The sequence below is a fragment of the Pelecanus crispus genome, unplaced genomic scaffold (assembly GCF_030463565.1).
Source record: "Pelecanus crispus isolate bPelCri1 unplaced genomic scaffold, bPelCri1.pri SCAFFOLD_127, whole genome shotgun sequence".
Classification (NCBI taxonomy): domain Eukaryota; kingdom Metazoa; phylum Chordata; class Aves; order Pelecaniformes; family Pelecanidae; genus Pelecanus; species Pelecanus crispus.
Genome location: NW_027461255.1, coordinates 65880 through 91931, shown reverse-complemented (window position 1 = coordinate 91931; position 26052 = coordinate 65880). Strand labels below are relative to the sequence as shown.

Below are 26052 nucleotides of genomic sequence, written 5' to 3'. Positions count from 1 at the left end.
TCACCCCTCATTACTCGCTCACCCGCCCCCGCGCGTCGCGGCCGCCGCCCAGCAGGGGGCGCCTCCCCCGGTCGCCGTTTCCCGCCTCCCCCCATCACGTGACGCGGGCGCCGCCGCGCGCTTCCCGCCCCTTCCCCGCGCTCCCGCCCGCCCGCGCATGCGCCCCCCGCCATCCCCGCGCCGGCGCCACCGGAAGCGGAAGCGGCGCGCCGGGGAAGCACTTCCGGGGGGAGCAGCGCGGGAGGAGGAGGAGGAGGAGGAGGAGGAGGAGGAAGGCGGCGGTGCGGGGGGTCCCGGTCCCGGCCCCGGGGCCTCCCCTCATGGCGCTCAGCCTCGACCGCGAGGCCTACTACCGCCGGCTGCGGCGGCTCTACGGCAGCTGGCAGGTGGGGGAGGGGCCGCGGGGGGAGGGCCTGAGGGGGGGAGTTGGGGCCTGGGGAGGGGGGGTGGGGGAGGGGTGTCAGGTGGGTTAAAAGGGGGGGGGCAGGGGCCTGAGGGGGGAGTTGGGGCCTGGGGAGGGGGGGGGGGTGGGGGAGGGGCCTTGGGGGTGCGTTATGAGGGGGGGAGGGGCCTTGGGGGTGCGTTATGAGGGGGGAGGGGCCTTGGGGGTGAGTTATGGGGGGGGGAGGGGCCTGAGGGGGGTTAGTGGGTGGAGGAGGGGCCTGAGGAGTGGGGGAGGGGCCTGGGGAGGGGGGTATGGGGTGGGGGAGGGGCTTCAGGTGGGTTAAAAGGGGGGGGAGGGGCCTGAGGGGGGGAGTTGGGGCCTGGGGAGGGGCCTTGGGGGTGCGTTTATGGGGGGGGGAGGGGCCTGAGGGGGGGTTATGGGGTGGGGGGAGGGGCCTTGGGGGTGCGTTATGAGGGGGGGAGGGGCCTTTGGGGGGTGAGTTATGGGGGGGGAGGGGCCTGAGGGGGGGTTAGTGGGTGGAGGAGGGGCCTGGGGAGGGGGGTATGAGGGGAGGGAGGGGGATATGAGGTGGGGGAGGGGCTTTGAGGGTGCGTTATGGGGGGGAGGGGCCTGAGGAGTGGGGGAGGGGCCTGGGGAGGGGGGAGGGGCTTCAGGTGGGTTTAAAAGGGGGGGGAGGGGCCTGAGGGGGGAGTTGGGGCCTGGGGAGGGGCCTTGGGGGTGCGTTATGGGGGGGGAGGGGCCTGAGGAGGGGTTATGGGGTGGGGGAGGGGCCTTGGGGGTGCGTTATGGGGCGGGGAGGGGCCCTGGGGTGGCTTATGAGGGGGGGAGGGGCCTGAGGAGGGGGGTATGGGGTGGGGGAGGGGCCTTGGGGGTGCGTTATGGGGGGGGAGGGGCCCTGGGGTGGGTTATGGGGGGGTGGGGGGCGAGGGGTGGGTATGGGGTGGGGGAGGGGCCCTGGGGTAGGTTATGAGAGGGGGAGAGGCCTGGGAGTGGGTTGGGGGCGAGGGGCCTTGGGGTGAGTTAAGGGGGGGGAGGGGCCTGAGAAGGGGGTTATGAGGGGGGTGGGGGTGGGGGAGGGGCCTGAGAAGGGGGTTATGAGGGGGGTGGGGGAGGGGCCTGAGAAGGGGGTTATGAGGGGGGAGGGGGGGAGGGAGGGGCCTGGGGGGGGATATGAGGTGGGGGGGGGCTCTGGGGGGGTGTTCTGGTGTGGGGGAGGGGCCTGAGGCTGGGGGAGGGACCTTGGAGGGGGGTGTTGTGAGGTGGGGGAGGGGCCGGGGGGGTGGGTTCTGACGTGAAAGGGGGGGATTGGGGTGGGGGGAGGGGCCGGGGGGGTGTGTTATGAGGTGGGGGAGGGGCTTTTGGAGGGGTGTGGGTGGGTGAGGGGGAGGATTAGGGTGGGGGAGGGGCTCACGGGGGGGGAGGTGGATTGGGGGGGGAGGGGGCGTTTTGGGGGGGCTCAGGGGGCTGACGGCCCTGCCCCTCCCCCCCCCGCGCCCCCCCAGAAGGGGGAGGAGGAGTACGGGGGGGTGGACGCCATCGTGGTGGCCGTGGGGGTGGACGAGGAGATCGTCTACGCCAAGTCCACCGCCCTGCAGGTGGGTGCGGGCGGGGGGCACCCCGCTTTTTGGGGGGGGGGGGGGGTCCGGCACCCTTGGGGTGGCTCCCGCCACCACCCATGGGGGTCCCGGCAGCACCCGTGGGGGTCCCACCACCACTTTTGGGGGTCCCACCACCCCTGGGGGGGTCCATCACCCTCAGGAAGGGTCCCCACCACCTTTTGGGGGTCCCACCACCCTTTGGGGGGGTCCATCATCCTCGGGACGGGTCCCACCACCACTTTTGGGGGTCCCAGCACCCTTTGGGGGGGGTCCATCATCCTCGGGAAGGGTCCCACCACCACTTTTGGGGGTCCCACCACCCCTGGGGGGGTCCATCACCCTCAGGAAGGGTCCCACCACCCTTTTGGGGGTCCCACCACCCTTTGGGGGGGTCCATCATCCTCGGGAAGGGTCCCACCACCACTTTTGGGGGTCCCACCACCCTTTGGGGGGTCCCACCACCCCTGGGGGGGGTCCATCACCCAAGGCAAGGGTCCCACCAACACCCGTAGGGGTCCTACTAGCACCTTTGGGGGGGTCCCACCACCCTTTGGGGGCTTCATCACCCTCAGGAAGGGTCCCACCACCATTTTGGGGGGGTCCCACCACCCCTGGGGGGGGTCCATTACCTTCGGGAAGGGTCCCACCACCTTTGGGGGGGGTCCCACCACCTTTTGGGGGTCTTCATCACTCTCAGGAAAGGTGCTCCCGCCACTTTTGGGGAGGTCCCACGACCCTTTGGGTGTCCCACCACCACCCTTGGGGGGGGGGGGGGGGTCCCACACCTTTGGGGGGGGTCCCACTGCCCTTTGGAGGTCCCACCACCACCTTTGGGGGGGTCCCACACCTTTGGGGGGGTCCCGCCACCCTTTGGGTGTCCCACCACCCACCCTTGGGGGGGGGGTCCCCACACCTTTGGGGGGGTCCCCACCGCCCTTTGGAGGTACCACCACCACCCTTGGGGGGGTCCCACACCTTTGGGGGGTCCCACCGCCCTTTGGAGGTACCACCACCACCCTTGGGGGGGTCCCACACCTTTGGGGGGTCCCCACCGCCCTTTGGGTGTCCCACCACCCTCCTTGGGGTGGGTCCCGCACCTTTGGGGACGGTCCCCACCGCCCCTGGGTGGGGGCCACCTTGCCCCCCGCCGATGGCTAACACCCCCACCCCCGCCCCAGACGTGGTTGTTCGGCTACGAGCTGACCGACACCATCATGGTGTTCTGCGAGGAGAAGATCCTCTTCATGGCCAGCAAGAAGAAGGTGGAGTTCCTCAAGCAGGTGGCCCACAGCAAGGGCGGGGAGAGCGCCAACGGCGTCCCCGCCATCACCCTCCTCGTCCGGGAGAAGGTGAGGACCTCCCCGTGCAGGGGGGGGCTTCAGGGTGGAGGTTGGGGGGCTTCAAGATGGAGGTGGGGCCTTCAGGGTGGTTTGCGGGGTTCTTAGATGGAGGTTGGGTCTTGAGAGTGGTGATTGGGGGTCTTCAAGATGGAGGTTGGGAGTCTTGAAGATGAAGGTGAGGTCTTTAGAGTGGCTGGGGGGGGTCTTCAAGATGGGGGTGGGGTCTTAGGGTGGAGATTGGGTGTTCAGGGTGGAGGTTGGGGGTCTTCAAAATGGAGGTGGCATCTTCAGGGTGGTTTGCGGGGTCCTCAAGATGGAGGTTGGGTCTTCAGAGTGGTTGGGGGGTCCTCAGGGTGGAGGTGGGGTCCTCAGGGTAGATGGGGGGTCCTCAAGATGGAGGTGGGGGTCTTGAGAGGGGAGATTGGGGGTCTTCAGGGTAGTTGGGGGGTCCTCAAGATGGAGGTTGGGTCCTCAGGGTGCATGGGGTGTCTTCAAGATGGAGGTTGGGTCTTCAAGATGGAGGTTGGGGGTCTTCAAGATGGAGGTGGGGTCTTCAGGATGGAGACTGGAGGTCTTCAAGGTGGAGGCTGGGTCTTGAGAGTGGAGATTGGGGGTGTTGAAGGTGGAGGTGGGGCCTTCAGGGTGGTTGGGGGGGTCCTCAAGATGGAGGTTAGGTCCTCAGGGTGGATGGGGTGTCTTCAAGATGGAGGTTGGGGGTCTTCAAGATGGCAGTGGGGTCTTTATGGTGGATGGGGGGGTCCTCAAGATGGAGATGGGGTCTTGAGGGTGGAGGTTGGGGGTCTTCAAGACGGAAGTGGGACCTTCAGGGTGGTTTGCAGGGTTCTCAAGATGGAGGTTGGGTCTTGAGGGTGGAGATTGGGGATCTTCGAGATGGAGGGTGGATGTTCAAGATGGAGGTTGGGGGTCCTCAGGGTGGAGGTGGGGTATTTAAGGTGGTTGGGGGGGGTCTTCAAGATAGAGATGGGGTCTTCAGGGTGGTTTGCGGGGTCCTCAAGATGGAGGTTGGGTCTTGAGGGTGGAGATTGGGGGTCTTCAGGATGGACGTGGGGTCTTCAAGGTGGTTGGGGGGGTCTTGAAAATGGATGGGGTGTGTTCAGGGTGGAGGTGGGGTCTTCAGGGTGGAGGTTGGGGGTCTTCAAGATGGAGGTTGGGTCCTCAGGGTGATTGGGGGGGTCTTCAAGATGGAGGTGGGGTCTTCAGGGTGCTTAGAGGGGTCTTCAAGATGGTGGAGAGGTCTTTAGGATGCAGGTTGGGGGTCTTCAGGGTGGAGATTGGGGGTCTTCAAGATGGTGGGTGGGTCTTCAGGGTGGAGGTGAAGTCTTCAGGGTGGAGATTGGGGGTCTTCAAGATGGAGGTGGGGTCTTCAGGGTGGAGGTTGGGTCTTGAGAGTGGAGATTGGGGGTCTTCAGGGTGGATGGTGGGGTCTTCAGGATGGAGATGGGGTCTTGAAGATGGAGGTTGGGTCTTCAGGATGGAAATTGGGGGTCTTCAAGATGGAGGTGGGGCCCTCAGGGCAGTTGGGGGGTCCTCAGGGTGCTTGGGGGGGACCCAGCACCCATATTTTTTTTTCCCCCCCGTTTTTCCACCGTTTTGCCCCAGAACGAGAGCAACAAAGCCAACTTCGAGAAGATGATCGAGGCCTTGAAGGCCAGCAAAGGTGGCAAACGCATCGGCGTCTTCAGCAAGGACAAGTTCCCCCCCGGTGACTTCATGAAGAGTTGGAACGACTGCCTCAGCAAGGAGGGCTTCGAGAAGGTCCGAGGAGGTCCCACTGCCCACGACGTCTCCTCCGGGACCACCTCGACCTTCTCGTCATCGTCGTTGTCCCGTCTTCCTCCTCCTCCTCCTCGTTAGGTGGACATCAGCGCCGTGGTGGCCTACACCATGGCGGCCAAAGAAGATGGAGAGCTCAACTTGATGCGCAAAGCGGCCGCCATCACCTCCGAGGTCTTCACCAAGTTCTTCAAAGAGCGGGTGATGGAGATCGTCGACGCCGACGAGGTCAGAAAGCTCGGCTTTGGGCGGGGCGGCGAACAAAAAAAAAACCCCAAAACGATGACGGCGGGTGATGTCATAAACGATATCGTCACCCCCAGAAAGTCCGGCACAGCAAATTGGCCGAATCGGTGGAGAAGGCCATCGAGGAGAAGAAGTATTTGGCGGGGGCCGACCCTTCGGCGGTGGAGATGTGTTACCCCCCCATCATCCAGAGCGGGGGCAACTACAACCTCAAGTTCAGCGTCGTCAGGTTTGGACCTTGGGGTGGGGTGGGGCTGGGGACACCCCAAAAATTCAAGGTGGGGGGGAGTGGTGGCAATTTGTGTGTGTGTGTGTCGTCCCCCCCCCCCCCCAAAAAAAAAAATCCGAGAGGGAGAGGTCCCCGTCCCCTCCAAAATAAAAAAAATCGACCCAGTGGGGCCAATTTCCACCCAAAAAAAAGAAAAACGTCCGCCGTGGGGACGTTCCTCCACGTCGGTTTGGGGGACACCAACTTGACGCCTCCGTTGTCCTCCCCCCCCCAAAATTTTAATTGTCCCCCCCCCGCCCCGTTCTCCACCAGCGACAAGAACCACATGCACTTCGGGGCCATCACCTGCGCCATGGGCATCCGGTACAAGTCCTACTGCTCCAACCTGGTGAGGACGTTGATGGTGGACCCGCCCCAGGAGATGCAGGACCACTACGCCTTCCTCCTCCAACTCCAGGAGGAGATGTTGAAGGAGATGCGACACGGTGAGGACCGCGCGTCAGGTTCTAGGGGTGGGGTCGTGGCCTTCTTGGAACCACCCATGAAGTTCTGGAGGTGGCTCATGGTGCTCTTTGAACCACGTGTGAAGTTCTAGAGGTGGCTCATGGTGCTCTTTGAACCACCCGTGAAGTTCTAGAGGTGGCTCCTGGCCCTCTTTGAACCACCATGAAGTTCTGGAGGTGGCTCCTGGACCTCTTGGAACCACCGTGAAGTTCTAGAGGTGGCTCATGGAGCTTTTTGACCCACAATGAAGTTCTGGAGGTGGCTTGTGGAGCTCTTGGAGCCTCCCGTGGAGTTCTGGAGGTGGCTCCTGGCCCTCTTTGACCCATCATGAAGTTCTAGAGGTGGCTGCTGGACCTCTTGGAACCACCATGAAGTTCTAGAGGTGGCTCATTGCTCTCTGAACCTCCTGTGAAGGTCTAGAGGTGGCTCATGGAGCTCTTTGACCCACCATGAAGTTCTAGAGGTGGCTCATGGAGTTCTCTGAACCTCCTGTGAAGTTCTAGAGGTGGCTCCTGGACCTCTTGGAACCACCATGAAGTTCTAGAGGTGGCTCGTGGAGCTCTTGGAACCTCCCGTGAAGTTCTAGAGGTGGCTCCTGGACCTCTTGGAACCACCATGAAGTTCTAGAGGTGGCTCGTGGAGCTCTTGGAACCTCCCGTGAAGTTCTAGAGGTGGCTGCTGGACCTCTTGGAACCACCATGAAGTTCTAGAGGTGGCTTATTGCTCTCTTGGAACCTCCCGTGAAGTTCTAGAGGTGGCTCCTGGACCTCTTGGAACCACCATGAAGTTCTAGAGGTGGCTCGTGGAGCTCTTGGAACCTCCCGTGAAGTTCTAGAGGTGGCTGCTGGACCTCTTGGAACCACCATGAAGTTCTAGAGGTGGCTTATTGCTCTCTTGGAACCTCCTATGAAGTTCTAGAGGTGGCTCCTGGAGCTCTTTGACCCACCATGAAGTTCTAGAGGTGGCTCATGGCTCTCTTGGAACCTCCTGTGAAGTTCTAGAGGTTGCTCCTGCAGCTCTTTGAGATCCCAGCCCACTGCAACGTGGTGACATCTCCTCCTCCTTCCAGGAACCAAGCTCTGCGACGTCTACGGCGCCGTGATGGACGTGGTGAAGAAGCAGAAGCCGGAGTTGTTGAGCAAGATCACCAAGAATTTGGGGTGAGGATGGGGGGGACACGGGGGACACGCGAGGGAGGTTTGGGGACCTCCTGAGGGTCGTCTGTCCCTATCTCACCAGCTTCGCCATGGGCATCGAGTTCAGGGAGGGCTCCTTGGTCATCAACAGCAAGAACCAACACCGGCTGAAGAAGGGTGAGGAGCACTTCATCCCCCCCACCCCAGCGAGGTCCTCTCCTCCCACCCCAACAAGGTCGTCTTCACCTCAAAGAGGTCCTCTCTTGTCATCCCACCGAGGTCTTCTCCTTCCACCCCAAATGAGGTCCTCTTCCACCCCAGAAGAGCTCCTCTTCACCTCAGTGAGGTCTTCTTCCACCGCAACAAGGTCCTCTCCTTCCACCCCAAATGAGGTCCTCTTCACTCCAACGATGTCCTCTTCCACCCCAACGAGGTCTTCTCCTTCCACCCCACCGAGGTCCTCTTCACCTCAGTGAGGTCTCCTTCCACCCCAACAAGGTCTTCTTCTTCCCTCCCAACGAGGTCCTCTCCTTCCACCGCAGAAGAGGTCCTCTTCCACCTCAAATGAGGTCCTCTTCACGTCAAAATGGTCCTCTTGCACTTCAGTGAGGTCTTCTTCCGCCCCACTGAGGTCCTCTTCACCTCAAAGAGGCCTTTTTCCACCCCAACGAGGTCTTCTCCTGCCAGCCCAAATGAGGTCCTCTCCTTCCACCCCACCGAGGTCCTCTTCACCCCAATGAGATCCTTTTCACCTCAAAGAGGTCCTCTTCCACCCCAACGAGATCCTCTCCTTCTACCCCAAACGAGGTTCTCTTGGACCTCAACGAGGTCCTCTCCTTCCACCCCAACAAGGTCGTCTTCACCTCAAAGAGCTCCTCTCCTGTCATCCCACCAAGGTCTTCTCCTTCCACTCCAAACAAGGTCCTCTTGCGCCCCAAACGAGGTCTTCTTCACCCCAACAAGATCTTCTTCATCCCAAAAGAGGTCCTCTTCACCTCAATGAGGTCCTCTTCCACCCCAACGAGGTCTTCTCCTTCCCCCCCAATGAGGTCCTCTTCTTCACCCCAACGAGGTCTTCTTCATCCCAAACCAGGTCCTCTTCACCTCAAAGAGCTCCTCTTGCACCTCCATGAGGTCCCTCTTCCACCCCACCGAGGTCTTCTGCTTCCACCCCACCGAGGTCTTCTGCTTCCACCCCACTGAGGTCCTCTTCACCCAAAGAGGTCCTCTTCCACCCCAGCAAGGTCCTCTCCTTCATCCCAACGAGGTCTTCTTCACCTCAAAGAGCTCCTCTTGCACCTCAGTGAGATCCTCTTCCACCCCACCGAGGTCCTCCTGCCCCAAACGAGGTCCTCTCCTTCATCCCAAACGAGGTCTTCATCCCAAACGAGGTCCTCTCCTTCATCCCAAACGAGGTCCTCTTCGCCTCAAAGAGCTCCTCTCCTGTCATCGCCCCGAGGTCTTCTCCTTCCACCCCAAAGAGCTCCTCTTCCACCCCAATGCGGTGCTCTCCTTCCCTGCCAAAACCATCCTCCTTCCACCCCAAATTCTCCTCTTCCACCGCCACCTTCCTCCTCTTCCGCCCCGCCATTTTCTCCCCACCCCAAAACTTCTCCTCCTCACCCCAAAACTTCTCCTCCTCCCCAAATTGGCCTCCTGCACCCCAAAACGTCTCCTACTCCACCCCAAATTGTCCTCCTGCACCCCACATTGGCCTCTTCCACCCCAAATTGTCCTCCTCACCCCAAATTGGCCTCCTGCACCCCAAAACTTCTCCTCCTCCACCCCAGAGTGGCCTCCTGCACCCCAAAACTTTTCCTCTGCACCCCAAAACTTCTCCTCCTCACCCCAAATTGTCCTCCTGCACCCCAAATTGGCCTCCTGCACCCCAAAACTTCTCTTCCTCCACCCCAAATTGCCCTCCTCCACCCAAAACTTCTCCTCCTGCACCCCACATTGTCCTCCTCCACCCAAAATTGTTCTCCTGCACCCCAAAACTTCTCCTCCTGCACCCCGAAACTTCTCCTCCTCCACCCCAAATTGTCCTCCTCCACCCCAAATTGTCCTCCTCACCCCAAATTGTCCTCCTGCACCCCAAAACTTCTCCTTCTCACCCCAGAACTTCTCCTCCTGCACCCCAAATTGGCCTCTTCCACCCCAAATTGTCCTCCTGCACCCCAAAACTTCTCCTTCTCACCCCAAATTGGCCTCCTGCACCCCAAATTGGCCTGCTGCTCCCCAAAACTTCTCCTCCTCACCCCAAAAGTTCTCCTGCACCCCAAATTGGCCTCCTCCACCCCAAAACTTCTCCTCCGTCACCCCAAATTGGCCTCCTGCACCACAAAACTTCTTCTCACCCCAACAGTTCTCCTCCTGCACCCCGAAACTTCTCACCCCAAAAGTTCTCCTCCCTCCACCCCAAATTGGCCTCCTGCGCCCCAAAAGTTCTCCTGCACCCCAAAACTTCCTCCCGCAGCCCAAAACTTCCTCCCCACATCTCCTCCTCTTCCTCCCCGCTCCAAGGCATGGTCTTCAGCATCAACGTCGGCTTCTCCGACCTGACCAACAAGGAGGGCAAAAAACCCGAGGAGAAGACCTACGCCATGTTCATCGGGGACACCGTGCTGGTGGACGAGGTGTGGGGCGGGGGGGCCGTGGGGCGGGGGGAGCCCCCGGGGGCCCCCCAAACTCAACGGCATCCTTCCTCCTCCTCCTCCTCCTCCTCCCCCAGGAAGGTCCCGCCACCGTCCTCACAGCCGTCAAGAAGAAGGTCAAGAACGTCGGCATCTTCCTCAAGGTGACGCCGCCGTGGGACGGGGGCGGGGGGCAGAACCGGGGGGAACGCCCCCACTTTTGGGGGGGGGGGGAAATTGGAGCTATTTTAGACCCCGATTTTTAAAAAAATCCAAATTTTGGTTGGGTTTGTTGTTGACCCCCCCAATTTCGGGTAAAAAAAAAAAATTGAGTTATTAGACCCCGGTTTTATAAAAAATCCAAATTTTGGTTGGGGGGAACCCCACAGTTTTGGGTAAAAAAAAAAATTGAGTTATTTTAGACCCCGATTTTAAAAAAAAATCCAAATTTTGGTTGGGTTGTTGTTTAGGTGACCCCCCCCGATTTTGGGTTAAAAAAAACCCCACTGACCTATTTTAGACCCCGATTTTTTAAAAACTCATTTTTGTTGTGGTGAACCCCCCGATTGGGTAAAACAACCCAATTTGACCAATTTTAGACCCGATTTTTTTTTAAATTCCAAATTTTTCTTGGGGTCAACGCCCCAATTTTGGGTAAAAAAACCCAAAAACATTTTGACCAATTTTAGATCCAAATTTTTTTAAAAACTCTGAATTTTTAATGGGTTTTTTTGGGGGGGTGAACCACCTGATTTTGGGTCTAAAAATACCCCAAACATTTTGACCTATTTTAGACCCCAATTTTTTTTCAAATTCCAAATTTTGGTTGAGTTTGTTGTTGGGATGGACCCCCCAATTTTGGGTTTAAAAACAAAAAAATTTGACCTATTTTAGACCCTGATTTTTTTTTAAAACTCCAAATTTTGTTGGGGTGAACTCTCCGATTTGGGTAAAAAAACTTCCATTTTGACCTATTTCAGACCCCAATTTTTTTTTAAATCCGTAATGTTTGTTGGTTTTTTGTTGGGTTTTTTTGGTTGGTTTTTGTTGGGTTTTTGTGATTTTTTGTTGGGGTTTTTTGTTGGGGTTTTTTGTTGAGGTTTTTGTTGGGGTTTTTGTTGGGGTTTTTGGTTTTTGTTGGGGGTCTTGTTGGGTTTTTGTTGGGTTTTTGTTGGGGGTCTTGTTGGGTTTTTGTTGGGGGTCTTGTTGGGTTTTTGTTGGGGGTCTTGTTGGGTTTTTGGTGGCTTTTTGGTGGCTTTTGGTGGTTTTTTATGGGTGGTTTTTTATGGGTGGCTTTTTACGGGTGGTTTTTTGTTGTGGTTTTTTTTTATTTTTGTTGTCTTTTTTTGTTTTTTTCACCCTGAAAAAAGAACGAAGACGAGGAGGAGGAAGAAGAAGAGAAAGACGAAGCCGAAGATCTCCTCGGCCGCAGCTCCCGGGCGGCTCTCCTGACAGAAAGGACGCGGGTGAGTTGTCCACACCCCCCCACCCCCCCAAAAAAACCCTCCAGCACCCCAAATTTTGTGGTTTTTGGGGGGGGGGGGGGTCTGATGTCACCTCTCCCCGCCCAGAACGAGCTGACGGCGGAGGAGAAACGCCGAGCCCACCAGAAGGAGTTGGCGGCCCAACTCAACGAAGAGGCCCGCCGGCGGCTGACGGAGCAGAAAGGCGAGCAGCAGATCCAGAAGTAACCCCAAATTTGGCGTTTTTTGGGGGGGTGGAGGGTAAAAATGGGGGGCCCGCGATTTCGGGGGACCCCCCTCCGGCATCGCCCCGTGTCCCGGCAGGGCTCGCAAGTCCAACATCTCCTACAAAAACCCGGCCTTGATGCCCAAGGAGCCCCACATCCGCGAGATGAAGATCTACATCGACAAGAAGTACGAGACCGTCATCATGCCCGTCTTCGGCATCGCCACCCCCTTCCACATCGCCACCATCAAGGTTGGGGACCCCCCGCGCACCCCAACATCCCCCCGAGCACCCAAACATCCCCCCAAGATCCCCCCGAGCACCCCAAGATCCCCCCGCGCACCCCAACATCCCCCCAAGATCCCCCCACGCACCCCAAGATCCCCCCGCGCACCCCAACATCCCCCCAAGATCCCCCCGCGCACCCCAAGATCCCCCCGCGCACCCCAACATCCCCCCAAGATCCCCCCGCGCACCCCAAGATCCCCCCGAGCACCCCAACATCCCCCAAGATCCCCCCGCGCACCCCAAGATCCCCCCGTGCACCCCAACATCCCCCCAAGATCCCCCCGCGCACCCCAAGATCCCCCGAGCACCCCAACATCCCCCCAAGATCCCCCCGCGCACCCCAAGATCCCCCTGTGCACCCCAACATCCCCCCAAGATCCCCCCGCGCACCCCAAGATCCCCCCGCGCACCCCAACATCCCCCCAAGATCCCCCCGCGCACCCCAAGATCCCCCCGAGCACCCCAACATCCCCCCAAGATCCCCCCGAGCACCCCAAGATCCCCCCGAGCACCCAAAGATCCCCCAAGATCCCCCCAAGATCCCCCGAGCACCTCAACATCCCCCCAAGATCCCCCCGAGCACCCAAAGATCCCCCCAAGATCCCCCCGAGCACCCCAAGATCCCCCCAAGATTCCCCCAAGATCCCCCGAGCACCCCAACATCCCAAGATCCCCCCGAGCACCCCAAGATCCCCCCAAGATCCCCCCAAGATCCCCCCGAGCACCCCAAGATCCCCCCAAGATCCCCCCGAGCACCCCAAGATCCCCCCAAGCACCCCAACATCCCCCCAAGATCCCCCCGAGCACCCCAACATCCCCCCAAGATCCCCCCGAGCACCCCAACAGCCCCCCAAAGTTCCCCCGAGCACCCCAAGATCCCCCCAAGATCCCCCAAGACCTCCCCGGGTGCCCCCAGTTCTGGTGGTGGGACCAGGAGAAGTTGAAAGCTGGGCCCAAGGAATGGAGCTGGGGAGGGGTTTGGGGGTGAAGCCTGACCCCCAACTTGGGGTTTGGGGTGCACCTTGACCCCCATCCTTGAGGGTTTGGGGTTTGGGGTGCACCTTGACCCCCAACTTGGGGGTTTGGGGTGCACCTTGATCCCCGTCCTTGAGGGTTTGGGGTTTGGGGTGCACCTTGACCCCCAACTTGGGGGTTTGGGGTGCAGCTTGATCCCCGTCCTTGAGGGTTTGGGGTTTGGGGTGAAGCTTGACCCCCAACTTGAGGTTTTGGGGTGCAACCTGACCCCCAATGTTGAGTTGTTGGGGTTTGGGGGTTCAACCTGACCCCCAACTTTGAGCCACCAAGGTTTTGGGGTGCAACCTTCTCCCATCTCCAACCCAACGTGGTTTTGGGGTTCAACCTTCTCCCATCTCCAACCCAACGTGGTTTTGGGGTTCAACCTTCTCCCCAAATTCAACCCAACGTGGTTTTGGGGTGCAACCTTCTCCCCACCAAGCTTTCGAGCTGCACCTTGCCCTCTGCCTCCCCACCCTTTGCTCCGGAACCTTCTCCCCACCATATTTTTGGTGGGTGGGGCTGCACCCCCTCATTTTTTCGGGGTGACCAGCCCCCCAACTTCTTCTGCCCCCCCGCAGAACATCAGCATGTCGGTGGAAGGCGACTACACCTACCTACGCATCAACTTCTACTGCCCGGGCAGCGCCTTGGGCCGCAACGAGGGCAACATCTTCCCCAACCCCGAGGCCACCTTCGTCAAGGAGATGTGAGCCACCCCGAGGGACCACCCCGGCGGGGATTTTGGGGTGGCTTCGGGACCTCGCCGAGGTCACCCCGATTTCTTCTGGCCTCCTACAGCACCTACCGCGCCTCCAACATGAAGACCCCGGGCGAGCAGACGGTGCCGGCCCTCAACCTTCAGAACGCTTTTCGGATCATCAAGGAGGTCCAAAAACGCTACAAGACCCGAGAAGCCGAGGAGAAGGAGAAGGAGGTGAGGACCAACGCGGACGGGTTTTTTTGGGGTCTCCTGGATCTCCTCAAAAGTTGGAGGCCCCCCCTGAAACTTCTCCCTATCTTCTCCAGGGCATCGTCAAACAAGATTCGTTAGTCATCAACCTCAACCGGAGCAACCCCAAGTTGAAGGACCTCTACATCCGGCCCAACATCGCCCAGAAGAGGATGCAGGGGTCATTGGAGGCCCACGTCAATGGTATGGGACGTGGGGTGGGATGATGGGCCTCATGGAGGTTTGGGGACCTCTCGGAGGTTTGGGGACCTCATGGAGGTTTGGGGACCTCCTTTTGGGGACCTCGTGGAGGTTTGGGGACCTCTCGGAGGTTTAAGGACCTCATGAAGGTTTGGGGACCTCATTTTGGGGACCTCGTGGAGGTTTGGGGACCTCATGAAGGTTTGGGGACCTCGTTTTGGGGACCTCGTTTTGGGGACCTCGTGGAGGTTTGGGGACCTCTCGGAGGTTTGGGGACCTCATTTTGGGGACCTCGTGGAGCTTTGGGGACCTCATGGAGCTTTGGGGACCTCACGGAGCTTTGGGGACCTCACGGAGCTTTGGGGACCCCAGTTTGGGGATCTCATGGAGCTTTGGGGAATGTCATGAAGGTTTGGAGACCTCATAGAGGTTTGGGGACCTTGTGGAGCTTTGGGACCTCATGGAAGTTTGGGGTCCTCATGGAGCTTTGGGGACCTTGGTTTGGGGACCTCATGGAGGTTTGGGGACCCCAGTTTGGGGATCTCATGGAGCTTTGGGGAACCTCATGGAGGTTTGGGGACCTCAGGGAGCTTTGGGGAGCTCACAGAGCTTTGGGGACCTTCGTTTGGGGTCCTCATGGAGCTTTGGGGACCCCAGTTTGGGGATCTCGTGGAGCTTTGGGGAACCTCATGAAGGTTTGGAGGCCTCATGGAGGTTTGGGGACCTCGTGGAGCTTTGGGGACCTCATTTTGGGGACCTCCTGGAGGTTTGAGGACCTCATGGAGCTTTGGGGACCCCAGTTTGGGGATCTCATGGAGCTTTGGGGACCCCAGTTTGGGGATCTCATGGAGCTTTGGGGAATGTCATGAAGGTTTGGAGGCCTCATGGAGGTTTGAGGACCTCATGGAGCTTTGAGGACCCCAGTTTGGGGATCTCATGGAGCTTTGGGGACCTCATGAAGGTTTGGAGACCTCGTAGAGGTTTGGGGACTTCATGGAGCTTTGGGGACCTCATTTTGGGGACCTCCTGGAGCTTTGAGGACCTCATGGAAGTTTGGGGTCTTCATGGAGCTTTGGGGACCTTGGTTTGGGGTCCTCATGGAGCTTTGGGGACCCCAGTTTGGGGATCTCATGGAGCTTTGGGGAATGTCATGAAGGTTTGGAGACCTCATAGAGGTTTGGGGACCTTGTGGAGCTTTGGGGACCTCATTTTGGGGACCTTATGGAGGTTTGAGAACCTCATGGAGCTTTGAGAACCTCACGGAGCTTTGGCGACCCCGGTTTGGGGATCTCATAGAGCTTTGGGAACCTCATGAAGGTTTGGAGACCTCACGGAGGTTTGGGGACCTCATTTTTGGGACCTTATGGAGGTTTGAGGACCTCATGGAGCTTTGGGGACCCCGGTTTGGGGATCTCATGGAGCTTTGGGGAACCTCATGAAGGTTTGGAGGCCTCATGGAGGTTTGGGGACCTCGTGGAGCTTTGGGGACCTCATTTTTGGGACCCTCCTGGAGGTTTGAGGACCTCATGGAGCTTTGGGGACCTTGGTTTGGGGACCTCATGGAGCTTTGGGGAATCTCATGAAGGTTTGGAGACCTCATAGAGGTTTGGGGACTTCGTGGAGCTTTGGGGACCCCAATTTGGGGACCTCCTGGAGCTTTGGGGACCTCATGAAGGTTTGGAGACCTCGTAGAGGTTTGGGGACCTCATTTTGGGGACCTCACGGCGCTTTGGGGACCCCCATCACCCCCTCAACTGTCCCCACCGCAGGTTTCCGCTTCACCTCGGTGCGCGGCGACAAGGTGGACATCCTCTACAACAACATCAAACACGCCGTCTTCCAGCCTTGCGACGGCGAGATGATCATCGTGCTCCACTTCCACCTCAAGGTCTTCTTCTCCCCCCCGGGGGCCGCACGGGCGGGCGGGGCGGGGGACAACCCGCGGGTGGCTTTCGGGTGGTGGGTTTTTGGGGGGCGCGGCACCCACGGCGCCGCCCTTTTGACGCCCCGTAGAACGCCATCATGTTCGGGAAGAAGCGTCACACGGACGTCCAGTTCTACACGGAGGTGGGCGAGATCACCACCGACCTGGGCAAGCACCAGCACATGCACGACCGCGACGACCTCTACGCCGAGCAGGTTGGCTTGAAGGACACCCCATGGAATGTCCTCCAGAAGGTTTTTTGGGGGGCCACCAAAAGACGGAGGTGACCCCATTTGTGTTTTGGTGTCCCCCAAAAAAGATGGAGCGGGAGATGCGCCACAAGCTGAAGACGGCCTTCAAGAACTTCATCGAGAAGGTGGAAGCGCTCACCAAGGAGGAGCTGGAGTTCGAGGTGCCCTTCCGGGAGCTGGGGTGAGTGGGTGCCAACCCCACCGGCGCGTTTTCGGGGTGCCGCCGTCGGGTTTCGGGGTGCCACCGTCATTTTTTGGGTGCCACCGTCATGGTTTTGGGTGCGACCATCATGTTTTTGGGTGCTACCATCATGGTTTGGGGCATCTTGGTCTGGTTTTGACGCGTCTTCATCAATTTTTGGGGTGCCACCATTGATTTTTGGGGTGCTACCATCAGTTTCGGGGTGCCATTGTCATGGTTTTGGGTGCCACCATCATGGTTTTGGGTGCGACCATCATGTTTTTGGGTGCGACCATCATGGTTTGGGGCGTCTCGGTCTGGTTTTGACATGTCTTCATCAATTTTTGGGGTGCCACCATTGATTTTTGGGGTGCCACTGTCGTGGTTTTGGGTGCCACCATCATGGTTTTGGGTGCCACCGTCATGGTTTGGGTGCTACCATCATGGTTTGGGGCATCTTGGTCTGGTTTTGACGTGTCTTCATCAATTTTTGGGGTGCCACCATTGATTTTTGGGGTGCTACCATCAGTTTCGGGGTGCCATTGTCATGGTTTTGGGTGCCACCATCATGGTTTTGGGTGCGACCATCATGTTTTTGGGTGCTACCATCATGGTTTGGGGCGTCTTGGTCTGGTTTTGACGTGTCTTCATCAATTTTTGGGGTGCCACCATTGATTTTTGGGGTGCTACCATCAGTTTAGGGGTGCCACTGTCGTGGTTTTGGGTGCCACCATCATTTTTGGGTGCCACCATCATGATTTGGGTGCCACCAATCATGGTTTGGGGCGTCTTGGTCTGGTTTTGACGTGTCTTCATCAATTTTTGGGGTGCCACCATCATGGTTTTGGGTGCCACCATCATGGTTTTGGGTGCTACCATCATGGTTTAGGGCGTCTTGGTCTGCTTTTGATGTGTCTTCATCAATTTTTGGGGTGCCACCATCATTTTTGGGTGCAACCATCATGGTTTTGGATGCCACCATCATGGTTTTGGGTGCCACCATCATGATTTGGGGCGTCTTCATGTGGTTTTGATGTGTCTTTGTCTCTTCTTGAGGTGCCACCATTGGTTTTTGGGGTGCCCCCATCGGTTTTTGGGGTGCCACCATCATGGTTTGGGTCATCTTCATCTGGTTTTGACGTGTCTTCATCTGTTCTTGAGGTGTCCTCGTCATTTTTTGAGGTGTCCTTGTGATCTTTTGGGGTGCCACCATCGGTTTTTGGGGTGCCACAATCCATTTTGGGGTGCCACCATCATTTTTTGGGTGCCACCATCGGTTTCAGGGTGCCACCATCATGGTTTGGGGCGTCTTCGTCTACTTCTGAGGTGTCTTCATCTCTTCTTGAGGTGTCCCCGTCGTTTTTTGAGGTGCCTTCATCTTTTGAGGGTCTCTTCATGGTTTTTTGGGGTCTCTTCATGGTTTTTTGGGGTCTCCTCATGGTTTGTGAGGTCTCATGGTGTTTTGGGGTCTCCTCATGGATTTTGGGGGTCTCTTCATGGTGTTTTGGGGTCTCTTAATGGTTTTGGGGGTCTCCTCATAGTTTTTGGGGGTCTCTTCATGGTTTTGGGGATCTCCTCATGGTTTTGGGGGTCTCCTCATAGTTTTTGGGGTCTCGTCATGGTTTTTGGGGGTCTCGTCATGGTTTTTGGGGTCTCGTCATGGTGTTTTGGTGGTCTCTTCATGGTTTTTGGGGGTCTCTTAATGGTTTTGGGGGTCTCTTCATGGCTTTGGGGGTCTCCCCATAGTTTTTGGGGGTCTCTTCATGGTTTTTGAGATCTCCTCATGGTGTTTTTGGGTCTCTTCATGGTTTTTTTGGTGTCTCCTCATGTTTTTTTGGGTCTCTTCATGGTTTTGGGGGTCTCCTCATAGTTTTTGGGGTCTCGTCATGGTTTTGGGGGTCTCTTCATTGTTTTTGGTGGTCTCTTCATTGTTTTTGGGGGTCTCTTCATGGTTTTAGGGGTCTCCTCATAGTTTTGGGGGTCTCCTCATAGTTTTGGGGGTCTTTTCATGTTTTTTTGGGGTCTCCTCATAGTTTTTGGGGGTCTCTTCATGGTTTTTGAGGTCTTCTCATGGTTCTTTGGGGGTCTCGTCATGGTTTTGGGGGTCTCCTCATGGTTTTTAGGGGTCTCTTCATGGTTTTTGAGATCTCCTCATGGTTCTTTGGGGGTCTCCTCACGGTTTTTTGGGGTGTCCCCCTCCCCGGCAGGTTCAACGGCGCCCCGTACCGCAGCACCTGCCTTCTCCAACCCACCAGCAGCGCCTTGGTCAACTGCACCGAGTGGGTAAGTTGAGGTGGGGTGGGTGGGGGGGACCACCCAAACTTGGGGGGCTGCCCCACTGACGCCTCCCCACGCTCAGCCCCCCTTCGTGGTGACCTTGGACGAGGTGGAGCTCATCCACTTCGAGCGGGTCCAGTTCCACCTGAAGAACTTCGACATGGTCATCGTCTACAAGGACTACAGCAAGAAGGTCACCATGATCAACGCCATCCCCGTCGCCTCCCTTGACCCAATCAAGGAGTGGCTCAAGTAGGCCCCGCCCCTGCCCCACCCTGCCCCGGCCCCGCCCTGGCCCCGCCCGCTCACCCGCCTCTTCCTCCTCCAGCTCTTGTGACCTCAAGTACACGGAGGGCGTCCAGTCCCTCAACTGGACCAAGATCATGAAGACCATCGTGGACGACCCCGAGGGCTTCTTCGAGCAGGGCGGGTGGTCCTTCCTGGAGCCCGAGGGCGAGGTACCGCGCTTGGGGGATGGCCCCAGCCCTTGGTGGCCCCACCTCCAGCTTGGCCCCACCCCCAGGTTCTCCAGGTTGTCCCCACCTTCAGGTTGTCCCCACCCTCAGTGTCCCCACCCCCAGGTTCTCCAGGTTGGCCCCACCCCTTGGTGGCCCCACCCCTTGGTGGCCCCACCTCCAGGTTCTCCAGGTTGTCCCCATCTCCATGTTGTCACCACCCCCAGATTCTCCAGGTTGTCCCCAACCCCTTGGTGGCCCCACCTCCAGGTTGTCCCCACCTCCAGGTTCTCTAGGTTGTCCCCATCCCAGGTTGTCCCCAACCCCTTGGTGGCCCCACTCTAGGTTGTCCCCACCCCCGGGTTGTCCCCACCCTCAGGTTCTCCACATTGTCCCCAACCCTTGGTGGCCCCATCTCCAGGTTCTCCAGGTTGTCCCCACCCCTGGGTTGTCCCCAACCTTGATGTCCCCACCTCCACGTTGTCCCCACCCCTTGGTGGCCCCAGCCTTGATGTCCCCACCCCCAGGTTCTCCAGGTTGTCCCCACCCCCAGGTTGTCCCCAGCCCTTGGTGGCCCCAACTCCTTGGTGGCCCCACCCCCAGGTTCTCCAGGTTGTCCCCCAACCCCTCGGTGTCCCCACCCCTTGGTGGCCCCAACTCCTTGGTGGCCCCACCCCCAGGTTCTCCAGGTTGTCCCCATCTTCAGGTTGTCCCCAGCCCTTGGTGGCCCCAGCCCTTGGTGGCCCTATCTCCAGGTTGTCCCCATCTCCACGTTGTCACCACCCCCAGATTCTCCAGGTTGTCCCCAACCCCTTGGTGGCCCCAGCCTTGATGTCCCCACCCCCAGGTTCTCCAGGTTGTCCCCACCTCCAGGTTGTCCCCAGCCCTTGGTGGCCCCACCCCCGGGTTGTCCCCACCCCCAGGTTCTCCACATTGTCCCCAACCCTTGGTGGCCCCATCTCCAGGTTCTCCAGGTTGTCCCCACCCCTGGGTTGTCCCCAACCTTGATGTCCCCACCTCCACGTTGTCCCCACCCCTTGGTGGCCCCAGCCTTGATGTCCCCACCCCCAGGTTCTCCAGGTTGTCCCCACCCCCAGGTTGTCCCCAGCCCTGGGTTGTCCCCACCCCCAGGTTGTCCCCAGCCCCTGGTGGCCCCATCTCCAGGTTGTCCCAAGCCCTTGGTGGCCCCATCTCCAGGTTGTCCCCAGCCCTGGGTTGTCCCCACCTCCAGGTTGTCCCCAGCCCTTGGTGGCCCCATCTCCAGGTTGTCCCCAGCCCTTGGTGGCCCCATCTCCAGGTTGTCCCCAGCCCTTGGTGGCCCCATCTCCAGGTTGTCCCCCCCCGCGGTGTCCCCACCCCCTGCTCCTCCTCGTCCCCAGGGCAGTGACGCGGAGGTGGGCGAGTCCGAGTCGGAGATGGAGGACGAGACCTTCAACCCTTCGGAGGAGGACTACGAGGAGGAGGAGGAGGACAGCGACGAAGATTATTCCTCCGAGGCCGAGGAGTCAGGTAGGTGGCACGCCCCTGTGGAGGCCACCACGAGCCCTTGGGGGCCACCACAAACCCTTGGAGACCACCACAAACCCTTGGAGACCACCACGTCTTCATAGACACCCACCAAAACCCATGGGAGATACCAACCATGTGCCCATGGAGGCTGCCACGTCCCCAGGAAGGTTGCCACATCCCCAAGGAAGTTGCCACGTCCTCGTGGAGGCCACCACGAGCCCTTGGGGGCCACCACAAACCCTTGGAGGCCACCACATCCCCATAGAGGCCCACCACAACCCCTGGGAGATCCCAACCACCTCCCCATGGAGGCCACCATGTCCCCAAGGAGGTTGCCACGTCCCCTTGGAGGGCCACCACGTCCCCTTGGAGGCCACCACGTCCCCATGATGGCCACCACGAGCCCTTGGGGGTCACCACAAACCCTTGGAGGCCACCACGTCTTCATAAAAACCCACCAAAACCCGTGGGAGATACCAACCATGTGTCCTTGGAGACCACCATCTCCCCAAGGAGGTTGCCACATCCTCGTGGAGGCCACCAAGTCCCCAAGGAAGGTGTCCAGTCCCCTTGGAGGCCACCCTGTCCCCTTGAAGGGCCACCACGTCCCCATGGAGGGCCACCAAAACCCCTGGGAGATCCCAATCACCTCCCCATGGAGGCCACCACGTCCCCAAGGAGGTTGCCACGTCCTTGTGGAAGCCACCAAGTCCCCGACGAAGGTGTCCAGTTCCCTCGGAGCCCACCACGCCCCATTTGAAGGGCCACCATGTCCCCATGGAGGGCCACCAAAACCCCTGGGAGAGCCCAACTGCCTCCCCATGGAGGCCACCACGTCCCCAAGGAGGCTGCCACGTCCTCGTGGAGGCCACCAAGTCTCCAAGGAAGGTGTCCAGTCCCCTTGAAGGGCCACCACGTCCCCTTGAAGGGCCACCAAAACCCCTGGGAGATCCCAACCACCATTTCCTTCTAGAATATTCCAAGGAGTCCCTGGGCAGCGAGGAAGAGAGCGGCAAAGATTGGGACGAGCTGGAAGAAGAAGCCCGAAAAGGTGAGTCCAAGGGGGGGGGGTGCATGGGGGACCCCCCAAAATTTGGGGGGACCCCCCTGACCCCCCCCCCCCCCCCCATCTCCAGCCGACCGGGAGAGTCAATACGAGGAGGAGGAGGAGCACGGCCGCAGCCGGAAGAGGAAGGCTCCCGCCGGCCGGGGCGCCCACCCCCGCAACCCTGGGCCCCCCAAAAAGAAGAGGAAGTAGGGGACACCCCCCGCAAAAAAAAAAAAAAAAAAAAATTTGGGGTCCCCCGTAAAAAATTTGGGGTCCCTCTGGCAAATTTTGGGGGCCTTCTGCCAAATTTTGCGCTTTTTCCCTGCCCCCGAAGTTGAGGTTCTCCTTCGAAATTTGGAGGTTGGCCCTCAAAATGGCGGAATTTGGGGGGGGGCGCAAAATTTGGGGGGGGGTCCCCCCGTTGGAATTTGGCGGGGTTCTCCTCAAAATTTGGGGGTTTGCCCCCAAAATTTCAAGGTTCTCCTCAAAATTTTGAGGTTCTCCTCAAAATTTTAAGGTTCTCCTCAAAATTTGGAGGGTGTCCTCAAAATTTCGAGGTTCTCCTCAAAATTTCAAGGTTCTCCTCAAAATTTGGAGGGTGTCCTCAAAATTATGAGGTTCTCCTTGAATTTGGGGGCACTCCTAAAAAAATGAGAGGTTCCGCCCCCCCAAATTTCAAAGTTTTCTTCAGATTTCGGGGCTCCCCCTAAAAATTTGAGGTTCTTCTCAAAATTTGGGGGTGCCCCCCTAAAAATTTGGAGGGGTTCTCCCCCATCGTTTAGGGGTTTTGTCCAAACTTCTGGGGTTTCTCCTCAAAATTTGGGTTTTTTCTGAAAAATTTGGGGATTCTCCTCGAAATTTGGGGTTTGCCTCGAAAATTTGGGGTTTCTCCTCAAATTTTGGGGGCATGCCTAAAAAAATTGGAGGTTTCTCTGCCCCGAAATTTCAACTTTTTCCTCAAATTTCGGGGCTCGCCCTAAAAATTTGAGGATCTTCTCAAAATTTGGGGTTCCCCCCTTAAAAATTCGGGGGTCTCCCACATAATTTAAGGGGTTTGTCCAAAATTCTGGGGGTTCTCCTCAAAAATTTGTGGTTTGCCTCAAAAATTTAGGGTTTCTCCTCAAAATTTGGGGTTCATCTCAAAAGTTTGAGCCTCCCCCTACAAATTTTGGGCTGCTTCTCAGAAATTTTGGCGTCCCCCCTGAGAAATTTGGGGCTTCTGCCTCAAAATTTAGGGTTCTCCTCAAATTTTGGGCATCCTCATGAAAAATTTTGGGGTTCTTTTCAAAATTTTGGGAGTCCCTTAAAAATTGGGGGGTTTCTGCCCCAGAATTTGGTGGTTCTCCCTCAAAATTTGGGGTTCTCCCCTTAAAATTTGGGGTCCCCTTGCCATTTTGGGGGGTCCCCCCTCAAAATTTGGGGTCCGCCCTCAAAAATTTGGGGGGTTCTATGAAAAATTTTGGGGGTTTCTTCTCCCCCAAAAATTCTGGGATTCTCCCAATTTGGGGGGGTTCCCTTCCAAATTTTGGGATCCCCCGATGATTTGGGGTTTTTTTTCCTCAAAATTTGGGGTCCCCCTTTTTTTTTCACCCCTCCCATTGGCTTTTTTTGGGGGGGGACCCCAAAATCTGATGGGACCCCTGAAAGGGGGGGTGGGTACCCCAGAAAGCGGCTTGGGGACCCCAAAACTCAATGGGGGACCCCAAAATCCCCCCAAGGGCACCCCAAAACCCAGCGGGGGACCCAAAATTCCCCCGGGACCCCAAAATCCCCCCTGGGGGGGCCCCCAAAATGCATCAGGGGACCCCAAAAATCCCCAGGGGGACCCCAAAATCCCCCTGGGGAGCCCCAAACCCATCAGGGGGGACCCTGAAAAAGGTCAGGGGACCCCAAAATTTGCCAGGGACCCCAAAATCCCCCTGGGGGGGCCCCAAAATGCATTAGGGGACCCAAAATCCCCCTGGGGGGGCCAAAATTTTCCAGGGGACCCCAAAATCCCCCCGAGGGGCCCCCAAAATTCGCCAGGGGACCCCAAAATGGGTCAGGGACCCCAAAATTTTTTGGGGGACCCCAAAATGGGTCGGGGACCCCAAAATTTTTCAGGGGACCCCAAAATCCCCCCTGCGGGACCCCAAAATGCATCAGGGGACCCCAAAACCCATCGGGGGCCCCCAAAATTTGCCAGGAGACCCTAAAATCCCCCCGGGGGACCCCAAAACCCATCGGGGGGGCCCCCAGTAATGGGTCAGGGGACCCCCCAAAACTCCCTGGGTGACCCCAGAATCGCCCTGGGGACCCCGAAACCCCTTGGGGGGCCCCCAAAATGCGTCAGGGGCCCCCGAAATTCGCGAGGGGGCCCCCAAAAATCCCCCCCCGGCGACCCCCCAAACCCCATCGGGGGGGCCCCAAAACCCATCGGGGGGTCCCCAAAATTTCGCCAGGGGACCCCAAATTCCCCAGGGCCCCCCCCATTCCCCCCTGGGTGACCCCCAAACCCCCTCGGGGGGGACCCCAAAATTCCCAGGGCCCCCCCCACCCCCTTCCTTTTTTTTTTTTTTTTTGTTGTTTTTGGGGTTTTTTTTATTTCGCTGTATTTATCGGCGGGGAGGAGGGGGCCCCCCCTCTTTTTTGGGGGGGATTCCCCCTCTTTTTTGGGGGCTCCCCCCCCCCCTTTCTGTTTTTTGGGGTCCCCCCCCCGCGGCGTCTCTTTTCGTAGCCGGTCGCTCTCGCTCTTTTCCACCTGGGTCAATAAAGACGAAACTGGGTTTTTAAGGGTTTGTGACGAAAAAAATGCGCCGTCCGCCCCTCCCCCGCCCCCCAGCCCCCCTCCGGCCCCCCCGAATCGGGGGGGACCAGTTGGGAGGGGTGAGACCAGTATAAAAGGGGTGAAAACCAGTTTGGAGGGGGCGAAACCAGTTGGGAAGGGGTTAAAACCAGTATAAATGGGGTGAAACCAGTTGGGATGGGGTGAAACCAGTTGGGAATGGGGTGAAACCAGTATAAATGGGGTGAAACCAGTTGGGAATGGGGTGAAACCAGTTTGGAGGGGGAGAAACCAGTATAAATGGGGTGAAACCAGTTGGGAATGGGGTGAAACCAGTTGGAGGGGGAGAAACCAGTATAAATGGGGTGAAACCAGTATAAATGGGGTGAAACCAGTTGGGAATGGGGTGAAACCAGTTTAGAGCGGGAGAAACCAGTATAAATGGGGTGAAACCAGTTGGAATGGGGTGAAACCAGTTGGGATGGGGTGAAACCAGTATAAATGGGGTGAAACCAGTTGGGAATGGGTGAAACCAGTATAAATGGGGTGAAACAGTTGGGAATGGGGTGAAACCAGTTTGGAGGGGGAGAAACCAGTATAAATGGGGTGAAACCAGTTGGGAATGGGGTGAAACCAGTTTGGAGGGGAGAAACCAGTATAAATGGGGTGAAACCAGTATAAATGGGGTGAAACCAGTTGGGAATGGGGTGAACCAGTTTAGAGGCGGAGAAACCAGTATAAATGGGGTGAAACCAGTTGGAATGGGGTGAAACCAGTTGGGATGGGTGAAACCAGTATAAATGGGGTGAAACCAGTTGGGAATGGGGTGAAACCAGTATAAATGGGGTGAAACCAGTTGGGAATGGGGTGAAACCAGTTTGGAGGGGGAGAAACCAGTATAAATGGGGTGAAACCAGTTGGGAATGGGGTGAAACCAGTTTGGAGGGGAGAAACCAGTATAAATGGGGTGAAACCAGTTGGGAATGGGGTGAAACCAGTTGGGATGGGGTGAAACCAGTTGGGATGGGTGAAACCAGTTTGGAGCGGGAGAAACCAGTATAAATGGGGTGAAACCAGTTGGGATGGGGTGAAACCAGTATAAATGGGGTGAAACCAGTTTGGAGGGGGAGAAACCAGTTGGGATGGGGTGAAACCAGTATAAATGGGGTGAAACCAGTTGGGAATGGGGTGAAACCAGTATGGAGGGGGAGAAACCAGTTGGGAAGGGGGTGAAACCAGTTTGGAGGGGGCAAAAACAGTTGGGAGGGGTGAGACCAGTATAAAAGGGGTTAAACCAGTATGGAGGGGGTGAAAGCAGTTGGGAAGGGGTTAAAACCAGTATGGAGGGGTTGAAACCAGTTTGAAATTGAGTTAAACCAGTATAAATGGGGCAAAACCAGTTGGGATGGGGTTGAAACCAGTATAAATGGGGTTAAAACCAGTTTGAATGGGGTGAAACCAGTATGGAGGGGGTGAAACCAGTTCAAAATGGGGTGAAACCAGTTTGAAATGGGGATAAAACCAGTTTGAATGGGGTAAAACCAGTATAAATGGGGTGAAACCAGTTGGGATGGGGTTGAAACCAGTTTGAATGGGGCGAAACCAGTTGGGGG

The 26052-nt window shown here is 58.0% G+C and overlaps 2 protein-coding genes across 2 annotated transcripts in view; one reads left to right on the top strand and one right to left on the bottom strand.

The window, feature by feature from the left end:
- Nucleotides 1-320: 320 nt before the first annotated feature.
- SUPT16H (SPT16 homolog, facilitates chromatin remodeling subunit) lies at nt 321-21907 on the top strand. The gene is made up of 26 exons (XM_075727326.1): nt 321-386; nt 1909-2001; nt 3183-3353; nt 4965-5120; nt 5220-5366; nt 5462-5613; nt 5926-6098; nt 7187-7277; nt 7357-7430; nt 9777-9889; nt 9985-10050; nt 11257-11352; nt 11458-11573; nt 11674-11827; nt 13459-13586; nt 13679-13814; nt 13907-14033; nt 15800-15918; nt 16044-16169; nt 16274-16386; nt 18594-18669; nt 18746-18915; nt 18992-19121; nt 20498-20627; nt 21601-21678; nt 21764-21907. Exons 1-26 carry the CDS (start codon nt 321-323, stop codon nt 21883-21885), a joined length of 3123 nt encoding a protein of 1040 aa, XP_075583441.1. The 3' UTR covers nt 21886-21907.
- A 332-nt stretch (nt 21908-22239) lies between these two features.
- CHD8 (chromodomain helicase DNA binding protein 8) overlaps nt 22240-26052 on the bottom strand; it is a 28887-nt gene continuing 25074 nt past the window's right edge. The window contains exon 35 of the mRNA XM_075727325.1: nt 22240-22317. Within this exon, the coding sequence (XP_075583440.1) occupies nt 22240-22317 (78 nt within the window). The remainder of the gene's footprint in view (nt 22318-26052) is intronic.